This window comes from Miniopterus natalensis, chromosome 13 (assembly GCF_054644295.1).
Source record: "Miniopterus natalensis isolate mMinNat1 chromosome 13, mMinNat1.hap1, whole genome shotgun sequence".
Classification (NCBI taxonomy): Eukaryota; Metazoa; Chordata; class Mammalia; order Chiroptera; family Miniopteridae; genus Miniopterus; species Miniopterus natalensis.
Window position 1 is genome coordinate 9577307 of NC_142093.1, and position 13566 is coordinate 9590872.

Sequence of the window (13566 nt, forward strand, 5' to 3'; positions counted from 1 at the left end):
TCCCACCAGCAGTGCACAAGGATGACAATCTCTTCACATCCTGTCCAATTTCAAGTACATTCCTACTTTATAATACTAATATAATACCAAACATTTTATATCTCTGTGGTTTCCAAAATAGATTCGCACATATTGTCTCACACCAACAAGCCTGTTATTATCCACATTTCATAGATGAGGAAACTGAAGCTATTCTAGGTCTGCGATAAGTATTTGAACCTTCTTGGGGTACGGAACGACGCTCCAACCAACTAGCCACACTAACCAGGGCAAGGTCAACTATTTTAAAGCAATATAATAATCAGTTCTTACCTCTTCAGGCAGTTCACTGTACATGGTTTCAGAGGTAGACAACAAAAATATAGGTGAAAATGATGGTATATCTTGTAGCAAAGTCAGAAAAGTTGCTCTCACAGTTTCACTGACAGCTTCCCACCAATCACCAATGTGAGGCATGTAAACAATACTAGGTACTGTTCTTCGAGCTTCACGAAAAATCTAATTAAGGAAAGAACTGGAATTAAAATTTCAAATTGGTATTATTCTAAAGTCTACCCAGTAAGCCTCAAATACATAAAATGTGTCAGGCCTGTTATGGTAATTATTTTCAGCCCAAATATTTAAGTTGTGCAAGACCTGATGCATAAGCCATACAGCTTCTATCTACCCTGCTCCACCTAACGTATTTTTTGCCATGTTATTATTCCTATTCAGTATATATTAGTAGCATATAGGTATCAAATTGCTCCACTTATCTATAAAATATGCTGCAAATGAAAAGATAAGAATGTCGCACCTATGTCAAAGTGATATCAGTAAGCACAAAGAAAAGGAAGACATAATTTACGTTTGTGCACATTGCCTAAAAATCACTAAACATATTAAATAAACATTTTAAACAAAATGTACCACCCTAGACTTAAAATTAATGAACTACCACTGAACCACTTCTTCACCTCCCATTACCTTAATTCAATCTTCAATTCAAAACTGTCACAAAATACCCTCACATCTCTAAAGAGCAATAAATATGTTAACACAAAGCTCTGAGACACTCTCACTGTCAGAAAAGACAAGATAAAGTTTCCTCAGGTGTTAAAAAGAATCGTACCATAGCTTCAGCCGCACTCTGCCAACATACACCAATAGGTTGGCTATCAGTAAGCTGTCAAGCAAAACCACTGCCCTTTACATATATGCCAACCAAAGCTCAGCCCATCAATAAATTCTCACAGGTTAATATGACATCTCTTTAAGAACTTTAACAGTAGTCGTAAGTGTAAAAATCTGTCTTCCTTCAATTTAATTTAAGAATTCTACTTCTAAAATTCTCTATTTTTCCTTACTTTAAAACACACATTTCAATTAACCTGTATAATGTTCAAGATACAGAAATAAGAATTTAATATTTAAAATGATTAGGGTTAATAGAGCTATTTCTAAGAATCAAAAGAATTATTTGTCTTAATGAGGAAGCCTACCAGTTGCATGAAATTTTCAAATATTGCATTTTATACAGCTTTAAACCTCCTGTATAAAATAAAATATACTGCCAATTTCATAATGAACCAGATGGAAGATGCTCAAATAAAATGTTTCCCCCAAGTTGGAAATGTAGATGTTATGATCACTCACATCAAAAGTAATATTTGCTCCTTCCCTTCCTTTAACATTTGCATATCCACCAATCCAGAACAGTTGTACAACACAGCTCCTTCAGGAACTCAAATTTTGACCTTTTCTGCAAACACGCACCCTCTCATCCTGGATCTTGAAAATCCAAGGATTATTGTTTTCCAAAGTTCTTGTAGAATATTCATGAGAGAAAAACAAGCATAAATATCCGCAAAACGAAGGAACCACACAGCAGCACAAAGGCAAGTGAGGCATTTGATTTTTTTTTAAAAGTATTACATGCCACCCGAATTGGGCATGATTTGTGGACAATTCCTTTTATTGCTTTCCAACTCCCACTCTGTGCTGGTAAAACTAGGAAGAGTCAGCAGGAAAGAAGGGCGATTATATGGAAAAGACTAAGGAGCTATACAGCTGACTGAGAAACCTCACAAAACTAGCCACCTAATTCAGTCATGCAAGTTACCGTGTGCGCAGGGAGAGATGAAAAACCCATGCCTTTTTAAAAAAATGAAATTTTGCCTTTCATTCTAGTACTCGCAGGTTAGGTTTTCTCTGTGTTGAGAACATCTAGCTGCCAACAAGTGTCAAAGCAACACAAGGTTAAGGGACAATGAAAACTTGACCGAGTCAGAGGTTAAATAACACTGTGTTGTATTCGCAAGGCTAAACTAGATACAGGAAGCATCACCAACTCTAATAGAGTTGAGGGCTCTTCCTAAGCTTTTAGAGGAAAAACAGTTTTAATTTCTAGAAAAACTGAACAGCACTACTAAAACCAGTTTTCTTTTAAATTCTCTACTCCATGGTATCTCAGAGTATTAAAATAAACTTTCCTACTTTCTTTAAATACATACTCAACCTGCTCTAATTCTCCAGTTTTCATAATGAAAAGCCAAAAAGTACACACTCTGAGAATAGTATTATAATTTCAGGAAAAAATTTTTAATCCTATTGTGATTTTTCTATAATATAAAAACAGCTCTTCAGCAGTTTGCTGGTAACTTTTAAAGTTGTGGAATAAGATACACTCTGTGAAATCAATTAACCAGATAATTCCAAGTTGAAAAATAAAGCCTAGTTTTAGTGAAGCGGCAATTGTCTCTGGAACAAGTGATGCCATTTGATAACTAGAAAAATACTCACCTACAGGGTGTCTTGGATTGGTGGATGTGCAAGATGTAGTAGAAAACAGAAAAACTGTTATAGAGAAAAAAAGACAGTAGGCCAAATTACTGAACCAACCGTTCCAAAATACCTCTGACATGACCAGCATCTTGCACAAATAAGAGAAACAAACACCAGTGTATGGGAACTGTTCATTTTGATTCTTTAAACAATATACTCTCTATTTCCTTCTGGCCTCTTCTTGTCCCAGACATCACAGTCCCTTATATAACATATTTTTGTTTCTTTTTTTTTTTTTTAATCACAAACTACTCCCTCTGAATATTAAAGAGATGAAAGGCAAAAATCAGGCCACTGAAGTCAGAAGTGTCCATATAAGGAAACACTAATAATGTAAACTGCATCTATATTTACAATAGTCCTTATCATCTCAAAAGCTAAACTTTCAAGTCAGTACTTTAGCTGCCAAGTTAAAATGTTCAGGGCATAAAAATGTATTATATTTTTTAAATTAAGAATATACAGCCCATGCCATTTCCTTCAGAACCTGAAAACTAAATAATTTAAATACAATGCGAATGAAGCAGAAAGCTCCAAGTCAGTACCGCTCTTGCTTTCGTAAAAGGGGTTATATAAGACAGAGGAAAACAACTTTTTGTCATCAATAAACTTCCAGAATTTGTCCTGGTCACATTAGTATTATAAATGTGCTAAATTTATAAAACATAAGTAAAAGAAAAGTCTTGGGGGCCAAAATATTCTCAATTTCTATAAAAATTTAAAAGCACTATTAAAATAAATTTAATGCGTTCTACCATGCTATCACAAAATATTAAAATAAATATCTATGTTGCTGATATCTTTATTCCATATATATCGTTTTTCTCCATTTATATTCTATTTACCTAAGATTTATTGAGCATCTCTGTGAAAAGAAGGCACTGTCTGGGATATGAAGATTCAGGAATGAAGAAATAACGTGCCCAGTTTCTTTACAAGCATACAAAAATCAGCCTGTTACAAAACACAACTATACTAGAATTTCTGAATAATGGCTGTAATACAAATCAACTTGTTATGAAAATTAAATCACCCAAATTTCTTTCCTGATATTTTCATTGCCTAAAAACTTCAAATATTTTGGTAAATGTGCTACACTCTGGACTGGTATGATTTAATTTGTTTACAACTCAAAAAAAATTGTTACTACGGTAAAATACAGAAAACCATGTGCACAAACACAAGAGTATCCAAAGTATACACAGACTGCTAGGAAAAATCCAGAAACCCTTATGCACAAACACAAGAGAATCCAAAGTAAACACATAGGTAAGTTTATTAGCTCCTTAATGCTACTTAATCAAAAAGGATTTCCTCTGAGCATTTCCAGATACATTTTATTTCTGAGGAAAGAAAAATATTAAAATTTTCACCTTAAAAAAAACCCTCATTAACCATTTAAAATTATATGTATCATACAGAACCCAAACTCCAAAGCTTTGACAGACCATATATAAATGTACCAATTCAATCATACTTCTTCTGTATTAATTAAAAAGGTAAATTACAGCACACTCATCAATCACTTTTTGCCTAAATCAACAATAGAAATAATACAAAAGGCAAAAAAATACACTTAAAGATGTCAGAAAAGGGAAATCATAGTTATCACTATTTTTGAGAGTGTTAACACAGGTAAGTCCTTTACTACAGGTACTAACATCTCCGGCCTTGTAGAACTCAGTACTCAACTGTGAACTTAATGAGACGACCATAAACCTTTCATGCTATACCAGGGTTTTCCATTCTCCTTCCAGAGCCTTTGGAAGACTATGAAATACTCAGTAACATGTACACACACACACACACACACACACACACACACAGCCACTCTGTGAACTCTGGCAATTGTTTCAGTAATAAATGTCTAACTAGTGTCCAGTGATCAGCAAAGTGGGATCTACTGAAGACCTAGAATAGTAACACCTGGGATATTTAAAGTGCAGATTCCTGGGGCTCACCCCAAGTTTAATGAATTCTCCTAAATAGTTCCATTGACAATCTAGAATTTGTTTTGGGGCTACAAAAACAGGTAGGAAATCCAGTTTTGTTTTGCTTTTGCTTTTTCCCCTTATTGAACCAGCCAGTTTTCCAAGACCATTTATTAAATAATCCATCTATTCTATCTACTGATGTCAAATATCATCATCATCAGATACTAAATTCTCATTTCTATACAGGCCGAAGTGAATTCTCTTTTGTTCTATTACTTTGTCTATCTATCCCTGCACAGGTACAAATTCTTTATTACTCCAGTTCTATTACAGCTTTTAAAACCCAGTAGGGCTCCCTCATTACACTTTTATCCCTAGAATTCACCTTGCTATGCTCATATTTATTATCTACAGGAAACAGAGAGTCCTTTTTTTAACTTCTCCACTTAAATTTTAGAGGAATTATAGTTGAGATTGTACTTAATTTATAACTTAAATTAGAAAAGAACTCACAGCTTTCCAATTTTGAGTCTGACCGGCCATTAGCTATGAAAGGAACTACCAACATTTGTTGGGTATTGTATGCCAAGTGTACTGGATAAGCTTACTTTAATAACCACAAACAATCCCCCACGCAAAAATATCACAACTTAGGTGGTATCATTATTTTCATTTTATATATGAAAAAATTAAGGCTCAAAGAGGTTAAGTAACTTGTCCAAGGCTACCACAACCAATAAGCAAAGTAGCTGAGATTTTTATCTGTGCAATTCGAGTTGAGTCCACACTCTGAATCGTGGTACACAATTAAAAACAAAGTGTGTCTTTCATTATTTCAACTGTCCTCCTCGACTAAATTTTCAGATTTCTTCCTGTAGGCTCTATAAATTAACTGTTTAATTCCTAGGTAAACTTAGTTGCTACTTTAAATGGGACCTCTTCTTCCATTTTATTCCTAACTTGTTGCTATTCATATAAAAGAACACTATTGATTTTAAAACATTAACTTTGAAAGTATCCATCTTATAGAATTCTCTTATCATCTCTAATAGTTTTTCAGTTGCTACTATAAGTTTTCCAAATATACAATCATATTACAGGGATATAATTATAACTTCAATATGTCCATTCCAATATTACCTCTCAGTGTCTAACTGAATCAATTGTGTATGCCTTAATAATGGTATATTACTCTGTTGATGTGCTACTAGATTCCATTTGTAATATTTACTTAGTGTCCATCATCCGCGTAAGATTGGTCTACAGTTTTCTTTGTATTCTTTCAAAGGCATATCATCGCTGTTTTTGTTGATTTCATAGCTTGCTTGCTTTTTCTGCGCTTTGGAACAGTTTAACTAGCATCAAAATGATCTTATCCTTTAAGATGAAAAGAATCCACCTGTAAAACTATCTGGATTTAGTGCTTTTTTTGACACTTATTTCTTCTTCCACAGCTAGTGTCTTGTCTGTTTAGGTTCTCTCTCCTCTGGGGTCAATATGTTAATTTATATTTTCCTAGTAAATCACTTGGACTTATTTTAAATGGTACTGAGTGATTCTCTCACTTGCATACAAAGCTGCAATAATTTTGTCTCACTAAATAGGAAAAATATGAGCAAGCATATAAATCACCATTATTGTAAGACACAGCAAGAATGAATTAAATGTATAAAACTTGGAGCAAATTACTGATATACCGTTTTTATTCAGAACATGGGGTTTTGGGGGGAAACCCTTTAAATGGGGCTTTTTAAGTAGTGAAGTGCTGCTAGGATGTTCATACCCAGAGAACTAAGTAAACGAGAAATGAAATCAACACTATGAACTGTTTAAAAAATATTTTTAGAATGTTTAAAAAATATTTCTTGCTACAAGGCACAGAATGGTTTTCAATAACACAGTATATGTATTAAATATTCATAAAATGTAACTGGGGGAAAAAAACAAAATTGTTTGCAATGTTCTTAGAGATTAGATGACTCCAATCATCTAATCTCTAAAAGTAGGATAAATATCAAAGTAGAAAGTGGCATTCCTCTCTCTAATTTATTTATAAGAAGCATTACTCAAACATTCAGTGAGCACTTCCTCTGAGCAGGGCACTGTGTCAGAGATACAGAAATAATGAAGACACCATCCCTTGGCTCAAAAAACTTATTCCCCTAAACCTCTAGTTACAACATGACACACATAATGAATTCATACTTATATATTAAAACCTCAAGAAATATAAACAGCCCCACTAGAACTTTGCTTCACAACTAGCAAATATAAAGTAGTTGAAAATCAAATATCAAACACATTTTGACTAGTGATACAATTATATGTAACTTTTAAACTGATATCACATTTCTAGATAAATTTTAAGTCCTGACATCTCAAATTGGGTATGATTTCCTTTCCTGTAAGTACAGAGAGAGGTACAGAAAAGCTCTGAAACCGTAGCTTTGAAAAGAGGGTCAGAAAAAGGCAAAAGAGGCTCCCTTTCTATACTGTTTAATGAAACTTTAATATAAGAAACAGGATATTAAAATTTGAGAAGTGAATGAAGTATCATGGTAAAAACAATGAGCTCACTTTGAAAAATGTTGTACATCAGAAGGATCATCTGCCTTAATACTATGTTAACAAATAAGCAACAAAAAGTAAATATCCATATTATGTTCTTTGAAAAAAATGTATCTATAAACACTACCATGATATAAACAATAAGAAAGTTGGAAGTGCTCTGATATAGTACAAACCTACCTGTGCACATGATTCTTCAGGTGTTTTGGCACTAACTGAATAAAGTGCTGGGAGATCTAGTCTGTGCACAGAGAATTTTTCTAGAGTGTGCAAAAGCGCTGGAGCAAGGTGAGAGGTTTGGCCTGAGCCTCGTTCTCCAGACAGCAATAATCTTGGCCTGTAAGAGGTTGGCTGATGATATGGTGACCTGCAATACATGTAAGACATAATAATTATTTTGAAACCATACACTCTGAAGATCAATATGAAATGTTACACAATATATTTACATTAAAGGAATATAACTCCAAATTAATAGAACTTCCCTATCTTTCTTATTTTTTAAGTACAGTAAATCACTTTTCATTAATTAATTTTAAAATGTTGATCTCTTTGACCGTATTAATAACCAAGAGGTAAGAGTATAAAAACGTCTTCTAAGAAAGTAAAAATATATGGGTATCATACCACATATATTAACTTGGAAAATGCTTCAGACATTAAGTGTGATTTAGTTGTTAACTATCCATGGTCAAATGTTAAGAATCCCACATCAACAAGGAGGTACATCTGGAGATTACCCAAAATGTAGGACTTTTTTTTTAAGTGGTTAAAATGTTAAATTTTATATATTTTTAACCACAATTTTTAAAATAGAAAAAAACAGCAGGACTTTTTCAGTGGCAGCATATTTTGTTTCTAGGACAATAAAAACTGTTTTTACCCTCAAATATCACATCTAAAGCTCTACACAAGAGAAGGTAAATTTACAAAAATATATTAATGAAACTTGAATAAATAAAACAAATTTACATACAATCTATAAGATAATGGAGGAAATTCTAAACAATGCAATAAGCAAGTAAATAGAACTAATGGAAAGAAATAAAACACTGTTACTTGTAAAGGATGATTGTGTACTAGAAAGTCCAAGTGAATCATCTAATAATTGTCAGAATTTACCAGCAAAGCATTGACAAAAAATGGAATTAGAAAGTCAAAATATTTCCTAAACCCCACCAAGAACCAATATAAAAAAGGAAATCCTATTTATAATTGCAAAAACACAAATGGCAAAACAAATAATATTATAGAAAAGTATGAAACTATATAGAATACATTGTGAGCCTGACCTTATAAAAATGTCAATGCTTTCTAATGCATTTATAGTTAACTAAACTTAAATATATATAACAGTATTTTACCTTATACATTTAAAATTTAAAATCAAAATCCCAAAAGAATTTGAGAGGAGATTTAAAGCTTATTCACAACATTATCTGAAAAAATTATCAAGGAAATTTTGGAAAAATATGTTAGGTCCAATTTTACAACATTTAAACCTGTTTTAGTAACAAGCACTTCATACAACTTTCTTGTTTAACTTTCTTAACAATTCTGTGAAATACATAGTTTCCACTTATTAAACAGATGAAAAAACCAAGGCTCAGAGAGGTTAGGTATAAGATTGTAAACTCAGTGATGATGACAGACTTCAAATTCTTATTCAGGTCCATATAATTGCAAAGCCCAGGCTCCCAACCACTATGTTAATAACACCTGGCTGACTGGCTATTTCAAGCCAGAACTCGCCCGTGTGACCAGCTTACTTTGGTCAGCAAGGTGTTTAAAATTACTTAAATTAATGTAAGTGCAGACACAAGTTATCTCATGATGGGTCAGCAACATTCGGACACAGAAACACGTGTATACTCGTGAACAGTCAGCAAGATGTTTAAAATGTGCCCTACTTTATACCGAAACATATTACACAACAGAAAAACAAAACAGAATGTAGAATACACCAAAAAAAAGAAACACAGATCAGTAGAAGATAATAGGCAACCCAGGAAACAAATCATAGTAACTGAAAGAATTTGACATAAGATAATAAGCATAAAAAATAAACAAAAGAGGGACAAATTATAAAATAAATGTTTAAAATAGGGAGGATTCAGATCCTCATTTCAAAGAATAAGTAAAATGAATTCCCACACAGAAACAAATAAGAAAAACTAAAAGATTCATATATTTAATTCATACAAATTTTTAAACTTTTATAACTCAAGATTACAAGCTGAACCAAATGGCAAACAACCAAATGAGAATAAGAATTTGCCATTGCCCGGCCAGGCGTGGCTCAGCGGTTGAGCATCGACCTGGGATCCAGGCGATCGGGGTTCAATTCCCGGGGGGGCACATGCCCAGGTTGCAGGCTCAATCAGTGACTTTCTCATCATTGATGTTTCTATTTCTCTCTCTCCCTCTCCTTTCCTCTCTCTGAAATCAATAAAGATATTTTTTTAATTAAAAAAAAAAAAAGAATTTGCCATTAACAAAAAATGGTTTTCAATGTATAAAGAGCTAATGTGCACAGTGTTAATAAAAAATACTTTCATGGGCACAGGATATAAGCAGACAATTCAAAAAAAGATACAAATAGATAACATTTTTTTAAAATGTTCATTCGTTTAACAATTGCAGAATGCTTCCGATATTGAATGCATTGGCCCTACTTATCCAATAATACCACTACTATCACAGAGCTCATAACTGAAGGTATTTAGCAGAAAAAGGAGACTCACAAATTACTACAACACAGTGTGCTTAATAAGCAGCACTGTTTAAGTGTAGGGTGCTATGAGAGACCCCAATTAGAGACTCATAGAATGCTTTTCTGGAAAAGTGTTACCAAAGCACAAATGCAACAGATGGGAGGCAGAAAAGATGAATTCCAAGAAATAAAAACAGGATGTGCAAAGGACCAGAGGCTACAAAGGCCTTGGCCTTTTGGGCTAAGGGATATAGCTCATACAGCAGCTTCTTTTAAGGTTTTAGGGCAATGTACGGGTAAAGGTATTCGGGGGCTAGGGAAGGGAAGTAGAAAGGAGAAAGGCTATGAAGGGTTTTGTAAATCATGTTACAAGTTTGGAACGTTCACTTAAGACAAAGGGGAAAGCATTAAGATGCTTAAGCAGGGGAAGTGACATAATCTCATACATGTTTCTGGAAGATAACTCTAGCCCAGTATGTCAGTATAGGAAAGGATTTTTTTTTTTTTTTTAATATATCTTTATTGATTTCAGAGAGGAACGGAGAGGGAGAGAGAGAGAGATAAAAACATCAATAATGACAGAGGCATTGATCGGCTGCCTCCTGCACGCCCCCGACTGGGGATCAAGCCAGCAACCCGAGCATGTGCCCTGACCGGGAATTGAACCCCAATCACCTGGATCCTAGGTCAATGCTCAACCGCTCAGCCACGTCCAGCTGGGCAGGAAAGGATTTTTAAAGAAGGCAAACAGGAAGAAATATGACCAGTTACTGGTTTGCTAAAATAACCCAAGCATAAGATGCTAATGACAGTCTAGACAATAGTATTAGAGAGGTGAGAAGGAACACCATGAGATGAGACTTACTTAGTCAGGACTTGGTCATTACCAGATACAGAAGGAAAGAAAGAGGAGGAAGCTGAGAATGATGTTCAGTTCTAGCTGGGACAACTGAATGAATGGTAGCTCACAGGACTCACAGGAGGAGAAGGGTGACACAGTCCAGTATATACTAAAAGATGTATGGTACAGCCCTAGCGAGGTAGCTCAGTGGACTAGTTGTACCAATACGCCAAGGTGGCAGGTTCAATCCACAGTCAGGAAACATACAAGAAACAACCAATGAATGCATAAATAAGTGGAAAAATAAATCAGTGTCTGTCTGTCCCTCTCCCCTTCCTCCCTCTCTCAAATCAATAAGTAAAATTAAAATAAAATATCTATGGCACAATAAAGGAAGATAGGAAGCTGGACAGGGTCTAAGGCTCAAGAGGGATCTTAAGCTTGAGAAAGGTATGGCAGTTATTAACAGATGAAAAAATTATGAAAATAATGAAAAATGATTTTTTATCTATTAGATTGATAAACTAAAAATTAATTTTAATACCCACTATTGGTTAGTAGTTGTTGGTAAAATTGGCATTTTCATGACTAGTGGGAGTGAGAAAAAGTACAATTTTCCAAAATTAAATTTGGCAAATATGTCAAATATATACCAAAATGTATATCCAAGGATATCTACAACTCATCTCACTCCAAGAATTCCCTTACCTCTTAGCATTCTTTATATTTTTTTCATAATACTTATCTTCTAACATTTTATTTATCTATTACACTTACTATTTTATTATCTGTCTCCATCTAAAACCTAAGCTTAATGAGAACAGGATTCATAGCCCATTTTGCTCACTGACACATTCTAGGTACCTAGGACAACATGAGGCACTTGATGGGCACTCTGAATGAATGAATTAATACTGAATGAATGAATACTGAATGAATGAATGAATGAATGAATGAATGAATGAATGAACAAACTATTCAAATAAACAAGATGTTACTTTCATCTATCTGGTTGGCAAAGATTTAAAAAGACAAACTGTACTCAGAATTGACAAAGATATAAGAAAAATACCACTCTTATACATTAGTGATGAAAATGAAACTGGTGCCACCTTTCTGGAAGGCAATTTAACAACCTGCATCAAGTTTTTAAACATATACACCCTTTGACACAGCAATCACAGTTTTTAAAATTTACCCTTTGCTCTGAATCAGATAATCGTACAAAGATGTACACTTAGAAATCTGTCTATCACAGCACTGTTTATAAAAGAGGAAAATTGGAAACGTCAATTTTTATCAGTAAGGTTATATAAACTAAGGAACATCTGAAAAATAAAGTACTATGCAGCTATTTTAAAAGAATGGCATTAAATATACTGACGTGAAATAACATTCCCAACATAGTGGATAAAATAACAAGATATATCAACAACCTTACAAGGAGGACATAATTTATATAAAATAATATGTGGGTCTGTCTATATGCATAGAGAGTATACAGAAGTGTGGTCACCAAAACTTGAACAAATATTACCTTCAGATGCTTGGGCTTTAATTTTTACTTTCTTCTTTATGCTCTTCTTTATTACTTAAATTTTCTACACAGTATATCATCTTTCTAATTAGGAAAAACAAAGGTATTTTCATTTGGAAAACCTCAGAAAGCTGTGTTTCTAATCCCCTTATGGTAATATATAGTAAGAAAGAAAACTTATTTTCCATCATAAGGGTTCTCTACCAGATTAACAGGCCTTAAATATCTTTACTTATATTTCATCTTAAATCTAAGTAAACAATTTTAGGAATATTGTTTTAGGAAACTATTTCCAGAAACAAACGCACCAGCAATGCCCAAGCTAGTGTTACTGGAGACCAGAATTAAAGTCATGCTTTCTATGCACCTAGCACCTTTTTTGTATTGGTCTGGCATGCTAACACGTTGTTCAAACCAGAAGCCAAACCAATAAAATAAAAAAATCCATGTGTAGTCTTTATTAAAGGCCTACATTCTAAAGTGTATATTTCTTCGAAAGTGTGAAAAATATTATTGTCTAACCTACCCAGAAAAGCAATACATTTTCCTATCTACATATTAAGCTCAGAAATCAACCTGGAAACTGCATAGTATAAGAAAAAGGAATATGACCCCAGAAAACAAACAGTACAGACCCTGGTTCTGCCACCTGCTAGCCGCATGATCATGGGCAATTTATTTAACTTAGTGTTTCAGTTTCATTGTCTATAAAACAATACCACAAATTAGCTATATGATTATTGAGAGACCTATATGAATTATCATATATAAAGCCCCAAGCTTTATATATTTACCACACATCTAGTTTGTAATGAACTTCAGATGCTAAATCCTATTCCTTCATACTCAAAAAAACCAGCAAATGTCGCCATTTCTCCTGTGAAGCCCTCCTGGACTCCCCAGTGCTAGCTCCTTAGCTCTGATTTCACAGTACTTCGGCCACATTGCAATGTGTGTCACACCCAATAACAAGAACTCCTCCAGAGTAAGAACTACGTTATACTCTAATCGTGCTTATGTTTTCAGCACCTAGTAGTGCCTGTCATAGAGTAAACACATAAAAACTGGCAGAATAGGTGGATAAATAAAGAAATAAATGAATGAGATTTATCAAAACATCTACAACTAAAAAAGCTTATTCCAGGATATA

General features: G+C 33.8%; 1 protein-coding gene across 4 annotated transcripts in view; it reads right to left on the reverse strand.

Annotated features, from left to right (window-relative positions):
• The window catches only part of ATAD2B (ATPase family AAA domain containing 2B), a 101152-nt gene that overhangs the window by 32240 nt on the left and 55346 nt on the right, over positions 1-13566 (reverse strand). For all 4 annotated transcript variants that reach the window (XM_087823388.1, XM_087823387.1, XM_087823386.1 and 1 more), the window contains 2 exons: positions 7506-7692; positions 313-498 (listed from right to left, as the gene is read on the reverse strand). In XM_087823388.1, the coding sequence (XP_087679514.1) occupies positions 313-498; positions 7506-7692 (373 nt within the window). The remainder of the gene's footprint in view (positions 1-312; positions 499-7505; positions 7693-13566) is intronic.